This window comes from Pogona vitticeps, chromosome 5 (assembly GCF_051106095.1).
Source record: "Pogona vitticeps strain Pit_001003342236 chromosome 5, PviZW2.1, whole genome shotgun sequence".
Classification (NCBI taxonomy): domain Eukaryota; kingdom Metazoa; phylum Chordata; class Lepidosauria; order Squamata; family Agamidae; genus Pogona; species Pogona vitticeps.
Window position 1 is genome coordinate 135,368,783 of NC_135787.1, and position 15,482 is coordinate 135,384,264.

At 38.7% G+C, this 15,482-nt stretch overlaps 1 protein-coding gene across 7 annotated transcripts in view; it reads left to right on the plus strand.

Moving 5' to 3' along the window:
- Positions 1 to 15,482, plus strand: part of DOCK4 (dedicator of cytokinesis 4) — a 312,022-nt gene that overhangs the window by 272,087 nt on the left and 24,453 nt on the right. For all 7 annotated transcript variants that reach the window (XM_020810435.3, XM_020810438.3, XM_020810440.3 and 4 more), the window contains 6 exons: positions 1,401 to 1,487; positions 3,692 to 3,796; positions 8,469 to 8,610; positions 10,169 to 10,335; positions 11,490 to 11,576; positions 12,777 to 12,953. In XM_020810435.3, coding sequence (XP_020666094.1) covers positions 1,401 to 1,487; positions 3,692 to 3,796; positions 8,469 to 8,610; positions 10,169 to 10,335; positions 11,490 to 11,576; positions 12,777 to 12,953 — 765 coding nt within the window. The remainder of the gene's footprint in view (positions 1 to 1,400; positions 1,488 to 3,691; positions 3,797 to 8,468; positions 8,611 to 10,168; positions 10,336 to 11,489; positions 11,577 to 12,776; positions 12,954 to 15,482) is intronic.

Genomic DNA, 15,482 nt, shown 5'->3' on the forward strand with positions numbered 1-15,482 from the left:
AGGTCTCTGTTCACTGAGAATTCTATAGCTCCTAGAATGCTGCACGTTCTTATACAAAGATATTTGTGCCTCAGATATTCATGTTAAAAGTTCTGGATGATAGGGAGACAGTAGGGTCCAGGATGGTTGCAGTTGGAGCCTGATGTCCAACCTGCACTGCCTTTTTGATCATGCTATGCTCCTTTTATACCAATGATTTGTGAAAGGTGAGGGGCTTGTGCCTGGTCTGTATTTGAAAGAGGATCAGACAGTCTTTAGGAAAGCCACTCAAGGGTTTGGATTATGGCAGTGGGCTGGATGTTATGTTTCGATAGGGTTGTAACTGAATTTACCCAGTTGAGTAGTGGTCACAATTTTATATCTTGAAAACTAACAGTCATAGGAATTCAGCCTCCAAATGTTGTCCCCAGTTCAAAAAATATTCTTAGTACGTCTGTCTCTAACCTGACTGGGGACAATGGAGGATGTGGTCCAGTTTATCTGGGGGGGGGGGGAGGCAGCAGGTTGAGAACAATGGCTGTAGTACATGAACATCAGTGAGCCTTTTAGGAATTGGGGCACCCAAAGCCACAATCATGAGAGATTTATAGATGGTGGCAAGTGTTTGAAAAATGCAATAAGGCTTTCTAAAACACTCACCCTTCTAGCTATGTAAGCCTTTGAGCTCCATTTCAGGCCAAAAAAAATTGTGCTAGTATGGTAGCATCATCTGATTCCTTTAATGGGACAGATATTAGAAGATGCCTAAAACCGAGGTGCATACATTTTTTCCAATAAGAGCACTTCCTGGTAACGTTGGAGCTCAACTTCAGTAGGCCCAGTATGTGAAACCTAAAGGCATGCATTCTAGTTCTGCTATTCAGTTGTGATTCCTGCCATCTGCTTCTTGTATGAATACACCCAACATCACTGGTTATGTTAGTTGTGGCATTTTGATAGGGTGGCTTATAGCTCAGTGATAGAGCACTTGATTTACATGCAAAAGGTCACAGGTTCAATCCCCTTCATTTCCAACTATAGCTAGAAGAACTCCTGCCTGATATGGAGAACCACTGCCGGTCAGTATCACCAGTTTGGTCTAGATGGACCATATGTCCAGCTTCCTATGTTCTTACCTACAGACAGAAGGACTGTGTAGGTGTTTGGCATTGGTTGAACCTGTGGTAAAGTGTCCTCATCACCTAGGAATGAATGTCCTTCAATATTACCAAAGAAGAAGATGCTTTGATATCATATTGTCAGTTCTCACAAGCATCAGTTCTCTTCCTGTTTGTTAATGTTCTCTGAAAGTGCTGATTGATGTGAGATTGTGTGGCCAAAAGTTGAAAATCTGTTTGAACCAGCTAAAAAAACATTTTGATTCTTCTTCGTGTTGAACATCCCTCTTTCTTTGTCTACAGTGCTGGGAGAATGGCATTATCTTGTGCAGGAAGATTGCCGAGCAGTATGAAAGCTATTACGATTACAGAAACCTCAGCAAAATGCGGGTAATGAAGCAGGATGCATTTTGTTAAGAGTCAGTATAAAATGACTTTTGTTAATCAGCAGGCAAAACTTTAATTTCCTCAATGTCGCTCTCATGCAATTGTAGTTTTTAAACCAACAATAATAATTAATGGCTATGCTGGCTGGATAGCTGTGTGGTTTAGGAATCTGGCTGTAGAACTGAAGGTTGGGAATTTGATTTCCCACTATGCCTCCTAAGAGGAGAGATAGCCTGTGAAGTCAGGGCAAGCTGCATAGTTCCAGGATGCCTCCAGAAGAACAGAATGGTAAACCACTCCTGTGTATTTGCTACCTAGAAAATCATGGAAAGGTTCACCATATGTCAGAATTGACATAATAATAATGATGATTTCATGTATTCGCTAAGGCTTTCACGGCCGGAATCTGATGGTTGTGGGTTTTTCGGGTTCTTTGGCCGTGTTCTGAAGGTTGTTCTTCCTGACGTTTCGCCAGTCTCTGTGGCCGGCATCTGCCAGAGACTGGCGAAACATCAGGAAGAACAACCTTCAGAACACGGCCAAAGAACCCGAAAAACCCAGAACAACCAATAATGATGATTATCATTTTTATATGAAGATGTTCATGATAATGATGACAATCCTGTTAATGCTACTCAATATGTGGAATATATGCAGAAACAGAAAATAAGAAAATTATTTAATTGCATTTTTAACTGGGACAATTTGTCTGAAAAAAGGCAAACAGCCATTCATGAATGCTTGCAGTGCTACACTAGAAGCTGAAGGGGACTGCAGTCCGATACCTCTGAACTCTAAGCCCCTTGATTAGTACAAAAGCTGTCTTCTGTATGCAGTATAATTCATTGCTTTCTATAATATTCCTGTCTTGAATTTTATTGTTAGAGTTAAGAATACATATAGGATTATTCCTGTGGTATTGAGCACATTTTTAAAAACTTCTTTTGGTTTGTGTAATGATGCCTGTTAAACTTGTAGTCAGACACAGCTTAATGTGCCACTGTTAGGGCATCAATGCTTTCCTTTTTTGACTACTCAAATGTACCAATCGAGGCATAAGGGTAGAAATAATAAAAAAATCTCCTTATTACGATTATTATTTTTTAATCCAGATTTTTTTTTCTATCTCTGTTTGGAGAGATGACGGAAACAGAGATTCATAGTGGTCTGTAGATTAAAGTATGCTCTACTGGTTGCCTGGTGAGCTTCAAAGAGAATGTAAATCCACAAGGAAGTGGCAGACCAAATCAAATCATTGCTCCACTGGGCTCCATGTTTCTCCAAGGTTTCAAATAGGGATCTTTCTCAGCTGCATTGAATCTGGACCACTGGATTATAGATTCTGGCTCTATTTATTTATTTATTTATTTATTTATCTATCTATCTATCTATCTATCTATCTATCTATCTATCTATCTATCTATCTATCTATCTATCTATCTATCTATCTATCTATCTATCTATCTATCTATCTATCTATCTATCTATCTATCTATCTATCTATCTATCTATCTATCTATCTATCTATCTATCTATCTATCTATCTATCTATCTATTTTCAGCTAAGAAAGGCCCTTGGAATGGCTTACAAAAGTCAATGGCTTGGTCTCACACTTCAAATTTCAAAGACAGAAATCAAAAAGAAAAGGTCTCAGGAGGGAGGAAGAAAACAGCAAACTTGGCCCCGGATCATAATTAAAAACTAAGGGGACCACTGAACTAGTTCTTGCATTAACTAGTATCTAAACAATCTTTAAAGGGACGTGGTGGTGCTGCAGGTTAAACCACAGAAGCCTCTGTGTTGCAAGGTCAGAAGACCTGCAGTCATAAGATCAAATCCATGCGACGGAGTGAGCTCCCATCGCTAGTCCCAGCTCCTGTCAACCTAGCAGTTCGAAAGCATGTAAATGCGAGTAGATAAATAGGTACCACCTCTGTGGGAAGTGACCGTGGAAACTGTCTACAGACAAACACTGGCTCTATGGCTTTGAAACGGGGATGAGCACCACGCCCTAGAGTCGGACACAACTGGACTAAATGTCAAGGGGAATCTTTACCTTACCTTTAAACAACCTTTAAATAGTTGTGTCAGGTTAAGTTTTTATACAATATATTTAGTGATTTGCTCTCTTAAACAGTAACATGGAACACCCTACTTTCTTCAAGATTTTAAGAACAAAAACAAAACTTTACTCATTCTTATACAGGTGATGGAAGCTTCTTTGTATGATAAAATAATGGATCAGCAGCGGTTGGAGCCTGAGTTTTTTCGAGTTGGATTTTATGGGAAAAAGTTTCCTTTTTTCTTACGAGTGAGTACAGTCTTTATATACTGCATTGATGTTTTAATTCACGACAGCATCACCTCTAGATATTTTGACACCAGCTTAACTCAGGGATCAGCATACAAAGTATTAGTGCCACTTTCACCTGTGCCTCAAATAAAATAATCTGTTCCACCTTTAAACTTGAAAGGGTTGGCTAGGGTTCAAGATGTTCCCCAAACATAAGAGAGGAATATTTTTCCACTGTAATTGTCTAGGACCTCAGGGTTAAAGGATTCTAACTCGAATGTGTTGGATTTATGCAATGTCTATCCTTCATGTCTTCATGATTCTAAACTGGTCTCCTTTGTGGCAAGGGGGAATGAAACTGCATACTATATTAGTGGTGCCATGTAAATTTCAAAGCACAGACACTCAACATGATAGTCAGATCCTCAAGTGTGTGGGCAGCTGGCAAATATGTGGGCAGCCAGCTTGTTTCATATCAACACATTAGTTCTATCAGTTTTCATCTCTGTAAGGAACTCATCTTTTGTAACATTAATGGGTCTTAATTTTCCATGTAAGACCTCAAATACTTCATGACACAATGTAGATGATGATGGTGATGCTGATACCTTTATTGCTATGGGGAATGGGCAGGCACAGGCTATCAATTTCAAGAACTTCTATATGGGTTAAACAGTCAAACTTCAAAGCCACTTCTCTGGGAGAATGGTGCCACTTAATAAGATCATAGAAGAAAATGATAAAAGATGAACAACTTGAACCAATCTATGTTAATGAAGGTCCTGCGCTGCAAGGATATGTGGCCACTGCATGGAGAGCACCTCCGTTTTCCTGGATGATAAGCAGGCATTGAACCTGTGGCTTATAAAAGGCCTTCTTCTGGCGGAAACTGCGGGATTCCCATATGCAATCTTAAGTTTTGCACAAGTCATTATCAGAAAATAATTATGATTCAAAATGTATATGTAGGGCCTGCCACAAATCCAAATATATAAATAATTGGTCATATCATAGCTGGATGCCTAAACTAGCATCACCAGATTATATGTGCAGGCATAACCAAACTACAGAGACCATCTTTCAGGCTTTAGCAGTCAAATGGATTTCTCACACATTTTCCTGCATGTTACAAATTCCTGACAACCTCCATTTTTAGGGAAAAAAACTGCAGTGCTGCACTGGGACAAGCAATTTATCACTAGTGTGACACAAGCCAGTCAGGGCCTATTTCAATAGCCCTCTGCCACACTACTGTTTTTTGTCCTGAGGCAATTAAGCCTGAAAAAGAGCTAACTGGAGAGGAAATTAAGGAGCCTGGTGGAAACTGTGTTAGTCCTAAACCATCCAATTTATTCCATTCTGGCAGTGTTTCCAATAATAACCTTGAAAAATGCACAAGGTTAGGCACCTGGAGCATGTGCCAACTTAGCAAGATAGAGAGTTGCCACCACACACACACACAAACACCAGAAATTCTAGTACATGGTCAAGGCAAGATCTGGTTTTAGTACCATATCCCTCTCAGCCAAAAAATATCAGCTGGTCAAACAAAGTCCATGCAATCTGGAGCAAGGGATTCAAGAACAAGGCAAAGGCTTCCAAAGACTTGTAGAGCCCACTGAAGGCCTTCCACACACACACCCCAGCTATGTTGCTGGAGCCCCACCTAGCACAGCTGTTTCAAGTGGCAAGGGAAGAACCCATCTGTAAGGTTTGGCACCTGAGCCTTCCTGGGAAAATGTCCCTTGCAGCTGAGCATTCCACCTTGGGGCTTTAAATCAGGCTGGTGCCTTCACCCTTCTTTGCTTCTTCAAGGCCTGGAAGATTGTCTCACCTCTTCCATATTCTTAATTCCTGAGTCCCCATCAGCTCAGGCTCCTGGATTTCCAAGGATCTGGAATCTCTAAGGTCAGGAAGGTCCTCCACCCCATCACGAGTAACCCGTTCCTCAGGATTGCATGTGGGAATCCCTCCAGCACTCTCATTGTGCTGAGGTTATGACAGCAAAAAAAAAAAAAAAATGTTTTGGCACTTCAATCTTACAAGCCCTGGCTCCGTTACAGCAGCTGCACCCTGCCTGTCCATTTGATGGAAACTGGAGTGTCAGTTCATCCATGAAGCCACATAAGAATGCACATATGAAAACCTATGAGTATCCCACTGAAGTCTAAAGATCCTCACATTTGCTTACTGAATGCTCTGATAGCTAATTATGTACTTCCTGAACATAAGCTGACAATATTATCTCCTTAGGAGGTATCTTGAAATCATCATTTTGTTGGAGGTATTTATTTTTGTCATGAATTCTGCATTTTCATTGGTTGGATGGTAAAAACATGGGCAGCAATGCTTCCTCTAAGCTATGTAAGTGCATGCAGTCGAATGAGTGTATCCGCCCATTTGCTTCTGTTTACAGCTGGAACTCCATGCGCAAGGGGCGGAGCCTTCACACAGAGCTCTGGAGAATTAGAGGGAACACTGATGGGCAGTAAAGGAATTGGCTTAAGCAGCTTATAAAATGAGTTTACACTGGCAGATAAATCAATTAGTAGATAAGATGTAGCTGAAGTGGCAAAAAGTGTCTTCCACTGAATGATTTTACCTTCACTGGGGATGTGGCCCTCCAAATTATGTTCAACTGTTACTCCCATTATGCCTTCCATTGGCTGTGCTCACAAGGGGCAGCGGCTATGGCTAAAAACATCTCCTGAGTTACTGTTGCCAACCTCTGACAATTTACAGGGTTGATTAGGTACCCGATGTCCAGTCTTTCCGCCTACCGCCCATTCTGGGCTCCCTTTTAAAAAAAAGAAGAAGAATCTGAAAGGAATATAAGATTGACTTGAGGCGTGGCATTTGTATCTATTTAAAGAAATGTTTTCTGCTACCATAGCAACATGAAGTGGCTGGATTCTAAATAATGAGACTTCTGTACAGTTCATGCTCCTGTAATTCACACATTGGTAATTGGTTGCTCTTGGTTGCTTTCAAGAGAATTGCCTCAACAAATCACAGAGGAGGACCACTACAAAGATGTATGGTGTGAGTGGGAGAGGGCATAGAGACTTGTACTGTAAAATGCCACAGGCCTATGCAATCTGCAGCACCCTGGATGTACAAAAAAATATGGTATGCAGAGAAATGGCAAGGTTCTTGTGCTTGGCTGTCTACAGCAATTACTGAGCAATTCAGGTGATATCAGGATTTCCATGCCGTGGCACCAAAGGTGGCTGCCTTGTGAGAACATAACACCATGTATACAAACTCACAGGAAAAAGCAACCACCATCAAGTGAAAGCACAGCCTTGTATTATTTCAGAAAATGGCGGCAGCAGTGGGGGGGAATCTGCTTCTAGTTTCAGGAATTGAACTGTGTATTTTTGTTTTGCTTTGTGGGCACTGGATGGGGCTGGAGGCTGTGTCCCATTTAATCACCATTCTTAGAGGATGTTAAGTGACCTTTGGCCACACTTTGCTGATCTCTAGGCAAAAGCATCCATTGGAGGCTGTGACATACCTGCAAGTAGAGTGTTAAGCCTCCTAATGCCTTCGCTGTTGCCTCACATTGTTAAGGCATGAGGGCTCCTTTCCCTTTCCTTCAGGTCACTGCTTAGTAGAATTGACCACTTTCTGTCCCTTTCTACCCATAATGCTGCCACACTGGCTCACTGGAGACAAGTGTTGTCTGGTATCTTATGATTAATATTGAATCCATAACCACTCCACAAGATGAATTGAAATGTCCAGTCATACAGAAGATTTTGGAGATGGTAGAAGCTGGGGTGGGGGGGCAGCACTTGCTTCTCCTACGCCTACTGTTGGATAAGCTGTGCTGTTTGTTAGGCACTTTCCCCTCTCTTTCACTTTATTGAGATAATCAATAAAGACCTGATGAAATGAAAAACCTAGATAAGAGCATGCACAGTTAATATGTGATTGATCTCTTAGTCCTTATAGTGCAGAAGCAACCAGAGCAGCATCTGTCAGAAGCAAAAGCCAGATTAAAATATCTGCAGGTGCTCTACATGTTAGGGTTTTTGTTTTAATCCTTGGGACTAGCTGTCATGCGTCCTCAAGGATTGTTGAAGCTCCCCTGAAACAGAGATTTCATTTCAATGGTCAAGAGAGAGAAATCAATTGGGAAAAGGGGGGGGGGGAGCCATTACTAATATTTTAATTGTTTGTGTACTTACAGTTTATCATTGTATGTCTTATCTGTTGTAGTAAACCACCCAGAAGAATTCATTGCACTAATGGGGTGGTGTATAAATTAAATAAATAAAATAAAATACAAAAGGAAGAGACCAGAAAAAGCTGGAAATGTAATGGGATTATAAACAAACAGCAAGTACTCTTTTTTAACACTTGTAGACACTTTTTGCACTGAAATCATAAATAAGGTGCTCTGCAAAAAAACAAAGAGCTTTATCACATGCAGAACATAGTAAAAGAAATGCAGATTTGTTTTTACTGAATACAACAAGTGAAAATAGTTTTGTTTCTAGAGGAAGAATTTAATTCTGTTTTTAGATTTCTGTGTTTTTGGAGTGGGTTTGTGTAAAAAAAAAGGTACAGATTAGAGTTATTTGAACTGAAGTATCCATCTGGATGCTGGCAAGTGCTGCTTCATTAAAAAAAAACACTCCATTTTCACATAACCAACTTTGCATTATTTTTTTATTCTGCCCAGAACAAAGAATTTGTTTGCCGAGGACATGACTATGAACGTCTGGAGGCATTTCAGCAGAGGATGTTAAATGAATTCCCACATGCCATTGCTATGCAACATGCCAATCAGCCAGATGAAACCATCTTTCAAGCAGAGGCACAGTGTATCCTTTTCATTGAAATAACAACAACAGCAACAATAACAACAATAATAAGCCATCAAGTCAGTTAAACTTCTGGCAACACTTTCCCAAGGTTTTCTAGGTTCAAAATAGAATTAGGTAAGTTTGTTTGCTTGTTTGTTTAAAATATTTTTGCCCCATCTTTCTACTTCAAAAGGACACAAGGTGGCTTACATCATTAAAAGACAATATTTAAAGTTAAAAACAATGAGTATACAAAGGAGGCTTACTTCATTAAAAGATAAATTTTAAAGCTAAAAACAATGCCATGGGACTGTGCCATTTACCCAAGGACACAAACTGAGGAGAATCCTTACCTTAAATCAGTGGTCCCCAAATTTATTTCCTGAGGTGGTGTTGGATTTTAATTCCTAGAAGACCCAGTCCACTTGGCAAGTAGTAAAGGATTTCTTGCAGCAATCATCATCATCTTAGAACTGCAGTTAGAAGGGACCCTTTGGATCATTGAGTCCAGTGGGGAATTGAACTTCCACCCTTTGGCTCTGCAGCCAGATACCTTAAACCACTGAGTTATCCTGCAGTTCACATCCCACACATTCTCATGATCTGTGGTTGGGAATCACTGACTTAGAGAGGGAGGGGGAGAGAGAGCGTGCGAGCATTTGCCAGGTTTCACTGAACATTGTTAAAAGTAATAGAATCTCCCTAAAAATCCATGTCACCTTCATCAGTGCAGTGATTTTACTTTAAAACAGCAACGATAAAAATAAAATCATATATCCTAAAATCGTATATCATGATAGCAATGTCAGACATTGATTTCTGATGGCTATGTAGCCAAAGCAAAGCTACTGAGAAACAAGAGGCGGCATGTGAAGAAAACTGTAAGTTTGCAGACTTGAAATAAAGGTAGAGGGGTGGGAGTAGGACATTAAAAAAAAAAACCCAAAGGACTGTGTATGTTTGATGGCCACCAACTGTTAATGGTCTGTTGCTGGAGAACAAATCAGGGGAGTGGAATTCTGATAGAAAGGCATGATTGGAACACAAAACAGGAACACTCTATACAGCAATACTGTGATGTCATGTGGTTTTATCCCTTGTGGTTTTGTATTTAAAAATTCATCATGAGGCATTTCTGACAGAATAATTAAACTTTTAAAAAAGCAAAGAGCTTATTTGATTTTTAAAGGCTGATTCAGACATTTGGAAGCTTTTAACACAGCATTTGCTGTTATGGATATCTGTTCGAGAGTTATGTTGCTATGCAACTAGACTGGAGGAAGTTACAAGGTTCCTATAATTCTATAAAGCTTAATCTCTGTCATGTAGTGTACATAATTCCCTGCTACGCTCACCCAGTTGGTGAGGCTGGGATAATCCAAAGACAACAAAAGTTGTGGGAATTATATTTGCCATTGTTCTTGGTGCAAACACTAAGGCCTAATGGAATGGGGCTGTTGGTTTGCTTGTCCACCACTTGTACTGTATAAGTTTTCCTTCATCCTATTTAACTGAAAGTCAACCACTTACTTTTCCTGTTGGTAAAATAGCTTGATCCTTAACTTGTAACACATAGATCTGCAAATCTATGCCGTAACACCAATTCCTGAAAATCAAGAGGTGTTACAGAGAGAAGGCATTCCAGATAATATCAAGAGTTTTTATAAAGTAAACCATATCTGGAGATTTCGATATGACCGGCCATTCCATAAAGGGACCAAAGATAAGGATAATGAATTCAAGGTATGTCATTTTTCTCTCAGTTTTTCTTGCTAGTAGGTATGTGATTTGTAATATATATATAATATATACATATATACATACACATTTATATTTTACATATTATATATATTTACATATATATATATATATATATATATTACAAATCATTTTATATAAAAAATTAATAGGAATTGTAAATGACACTGACTAGATAGTATCTGGGGTCATCTATACTTAACTGAGCTGGGCATAGTCTGAATTGGTATCATTATGCTTCCTTTCAAAAATCGACCCCTCCTGGAATGTCATGTGGCATAGACACAGGTTCAAATGATTCCAAATACAGCATTTAATCAATGTGTTAAAAACTCTATTTGGAAGGGAAAAAACTGCTAAAGGAACACAAGTCCAGAGCCCCCTTCAATGTACTGAACAGCTGCTGGGTTCTTTCAATCTCAGCTGAAATGAAGTTCTCAGGAGTAAAACTGGTAGCCTTTACTACATAAACTACCGGTTGTAAGTACCGTAAGGGGTAGGCAGGTCAGATAACATCTGAAGATCTCATCGTGTAGCCTTCTAAGGAAATTAAGCAGTATTTTACCTTTAGTCTTCTTAGGTCTGGGATGCAAATTGTTTGTTATATGTAATGAAGTCACATCAGATTTATGGCAACCCTAACAGAGTATTCAAAATACTGAAGGAGCAGTTTTACCGTTGCCACACTGCTATGAGTTTCCATGGCCCAGCAAGCATTTTAACTCCTGGGTGCGAGCCCACCACTCTATCCACCATAACACGCTGGCTGTTATGGGAAGCGAGATGCTTCCTTTATGCCACCTCCTTGAAGAGCTTGTTGGTGAGCCTCATTTCTTCTTTTTGCCATATGGGTGATCTTGGGGCAGTGTTCTCTACCTTGGTGTCTTCCAAATCTACTAGACTACAGGTCTTCTAATTGTGGATAGGGGTGTGTGGTTAAGGGTAGCACATCAAGGAAGGCTGCCCTTCCTGCATGTCTGTTCTACTCCCTGCCACCTGGGGCAGGAGAGTAATATACCATGGAAACAAAAGTCAATGTGTAAAAGGAGAACTCAGTCAAAGTGCTAAAAGCTGCATGCAATGTTGTCACTCACTAAAGAAAGCAACTCCAATCAGAAGTTTGTTTTTCTTTGTCACAGAGTTTGTGGGTGGAGAGAACTACGCTGATCCTGGTGCAGAGTTTGCCTGGAATTTCCCGTTGGTTTGAAGTAGAAAAACGTGAAGTGGTAAGTATGAAGTGGGGGATGGCTCTTCCTCACTCTGAGGTTATTTGCTAATGTTGACCATACCATTCTATACATTGTTTTAAACTCAGTGTGGTAAGAATAATGAAAAACATCTGATATGATATAGAGAACAGTGAACTCAGTATAAATAAGTACTAGAAGATATTCAGCTAATGAGAGAGAGAGAGAGATTATGTAATAACTTGTGTAAAAGTCAAATATGAAAAGAATAAATTCCAATCTGTCTTATGAGGCCTAGCTTGCATCAGAATTTTCTTTTTAAAGTTTTCTTCTTTCAAACAGTCAGGAGGGAGTTGCCTTTTAAAAAGCCTAGAGTCAGATAATTATATTATCTTAAATTAAATTATATAGTTGCACTCCTTTTGCTCTATTAGACTGATTAGATGAGCTCTCCCTGTAGCTAGAATAATGAGAAGTGACAGATCTATTGCAATAAATTATATAGCACAATAAATTCATGATATCAGGAAGAGTCTGTAACCAACTGAACAGCCCCTAATATGGGAATTTGTTTAGTACTGTATACCTTAGTGCATGAAGACTGATGTCTAGGCACAGTGGAAATTTGGCTACTTCTAAGATTCACATTTTGCAATACAATGGTCAAGCTGGTTGGGAATGATGGGAGGTATAGTCCAAAAAAAATCTGAACCTCACTAGGACAGAAGGTGGTGCTGTGGCCATTTGATAGTGCACAGACAAGTGTTCAAAGTCCTGTTGTGAACTGCAAAAATGCCACAAATCTTCCAAATCCTTTCTGGAACCAGCTTTCTGTATTCCCTGCCTCATATATTCATAGAAGCATTGGATTTCTATGAGTGAGAAGCTCTTAACTAGATGTATGAGGTAGAGAAGTTGTTATGCCAAAACCACTTCCTAGAAGGGGCTCTTCTGGTTATGGAAAGTTTATTAGTTATAATACAAATGCAGTATGTTAGCTGGACATCTGCTTATAATTATTCTGTACATCTGGACAATTGCTAGAACACCAGAAGCAACATATGGATAGTTCTTGATTTCGCTTTAATTTAAACAAACAAACAAACAAATTAGTTGCTGTTTGTGAACATTTCAGGGATGAGATTGTCAAGAACCATAGTTAGTTGCAAAGGAAGTCTAAGAAACTGACACATAACGCAGAATTGTGAACCAGTTTTTGTTCTTGATGCTGCCTTTTAGGTGGAAATGAGTCCACTGGAAAATGCTATTGAAGTGCTGGAAAATAAAAACCAGCAGCTGAGGACACTGATCAGTCAGTGTCAGTCTCGACAGATGCTGAATATCAACCCTCTTACAATGTGTTTGAATGGTGTCATTGATGCAGCAGTGAATGGTGGTGTGTCAAGATACCAGGAGGTATGTTGTTCTTGTCCATAATACTTGTGAATAATAATGCATGTTGACTATTTATTTTTTAAAAGCCAAATAAATTATTACAGTATTTAGAAAGCATTAAACAAATATATTGAAACACATAATAAGAGCAAGATTAAAAATACAAGTGAAACATAGAATAAAATGATCCCTTTCAAAAATCCCTTTGATCAACCAATCATTTAAAGGAAAGCCTGCCTGAAGAGAAAGGTCTTCATCTGCTTGCGGCAGAACAGCAAAGATGGAGCCAGCCTAGCCTTCCATGCATGCTCTCAGTTTAATTAAAAGTGTTTAGAAATCTGAATGCCTATTGGAGCTAAGAAACTGTTTGACTGTCTGTGTAATCTATAAAAAATAATGCAATCATTTCATGTATTACCTTTTTATTTTACCCTTCCTATAAAGAGCCCTGGGCAATGTAGATGGCTTTCATTTCCCTTTCATCCTTACAGAAAACCGATGAGAAAGATTAGGCTGGGAAATAGTGATTAGTCCAAGATGAGCTTTTCAGAATTTGATATCCGAACATCAGTTTCCTTAACTTTTGTCCATCTATCTAACTACCGAACAGCATTGGCTCTAGTTAGTCATTGTAGTCCTCATAATCATTTTCAGGAATGATATTGTTGCTAGTAAGGAAGACTGCACTGTTCTCTCTCCATGTGCTGAAATCCTTCAAATGCTTCTCCACTGTAGTTAGCTTTGGAAAAAATTCTCACATTAAAGCTAATGTAAGGATTTCCCCCCTAAGCTTGTTCAACATAGGATGTGAAATGTTTGTGAAGCGTGTGAACTGCTGTTTAGAAGCTTCACCTGGTTGAGAAGATTGTAGCCAAACAGTTGACCACCCCCACTTATAAGGAACATATAACTCCTTTCCCACAATAACTGATTGTCAGTTTGTTTCCAGGCATATTTCAAAGTGCTAGTTATGATATATAAAGTTCTAGACCTCAAGGTATCTGTCCTAAGCTTGAAAATCTGCAGAAAAAACCTGTCTCACATTTACACCATCTTCAAGAGCCCTGTTTGGTGAGGACTTGTGAAAGGAGGCCTTCTCTGTGTTGGCTCCCAGGCTATTTGCCCCTCCCTACTATTCTTCCACCAGCAGGCAAAGACATTTCTGTTTGGGTAGGACTTTGGCGATTAACAGCTTCCAAACCACAGGGTTTTAGCTGAGGTGCTGGTTTTCTCCTTTTTAAAAAATAAGTATTTTTAATATTTTTAACTATGATATTTTAAAATTTTGCTTTTAATTATATTTCAATAATATAATATTTTGAAATTTACTTTAATATTTGCAACTTGCTATATTTTAATTCTGTTATTTCCCTGACGATCGTATCAGCTGATTTGGATGTGAATTCTAGGAGAAAGGTGGCATATAAATAAACAAAATCAATCAGTCAATCAATTGGTCTATGTGAGAGTGAATTGGTATGAATAAATCTTTTGTGTGTTGTGTGAGTGTATCAGAATGGGGAGATGTTCTCTTGTAGATACAAGAGAAGGAATAGCCTGACACTTCCTCATACCATTGTTAATCCTACCCAGATTTTTCAGATATGTTCAGCCACTTAATTGTCCTCCCTAATGGATGGGGCCCCTGGGTTAATTTTTTTTTCCTGCTGCTATGCTATGTGAATAAATTAATCATAATTGTAATTACTCTGCAACATGCAGAACCGAAGTACATGAAGTGAGGACATAAACCAGACACAATATGAAGTCATAATTTTATGGTCTGGCTGATAGTAATTGAAACATTTGACTACCCAGCTGTAACAACTATTTCAAGCACTTATAAGCATGTATTTATAACTCAAAATTGGGCAGTATACAAAACTTTTAAAATATATATATATATAAATAATTTCCTTATAAAGGTATGGTAAAGTAAGGGGCACATAAACAAAAACAGCAATGAAAAGCAGTATAAAATTAAAATGTACATAAGATTACATTAAAAACAAAGTCCAGAATGTTCATTGTAATAAAATCTGAAAGTAAAAGTTAAATGAGAAAATGATGTCAGAAACCACTATATAACTATATTGTCTTTATTACTGTTCTAAAACATAGCAAAGAGTGGCTGATCTGATTTCCCCTTGGACTAAATTCTGCTGTACTGGAGAAATTTTAAATTTGCAGGCCCCATGCGTTGCATAAAACTCACAAGCCTATCACAAGAGTACTGGACTAGAAAGGAAATGGCAAATCGTAGGCATAATTTAATTTTCATAATATTCATTATGAAAATTAAACTTAGGAACATTATGACCATGATCAGCATTTTATACATTTGTTAAATTTGCACATTCTTTGCAAATATACATATTTGTTAAACTGAAAATCATAATAGGTTGGCTTAATATTCAGAATGGATTCAAGAATTTGGTTTTCTTAGATTTCAGAATAAATAAATCACAACATGATAATGAGCATGGCTAGCAAACATGCCTTATCAAGGAGGTGAACTGATCACATGCCAGTGGTGCTCTTTGAGCTCAA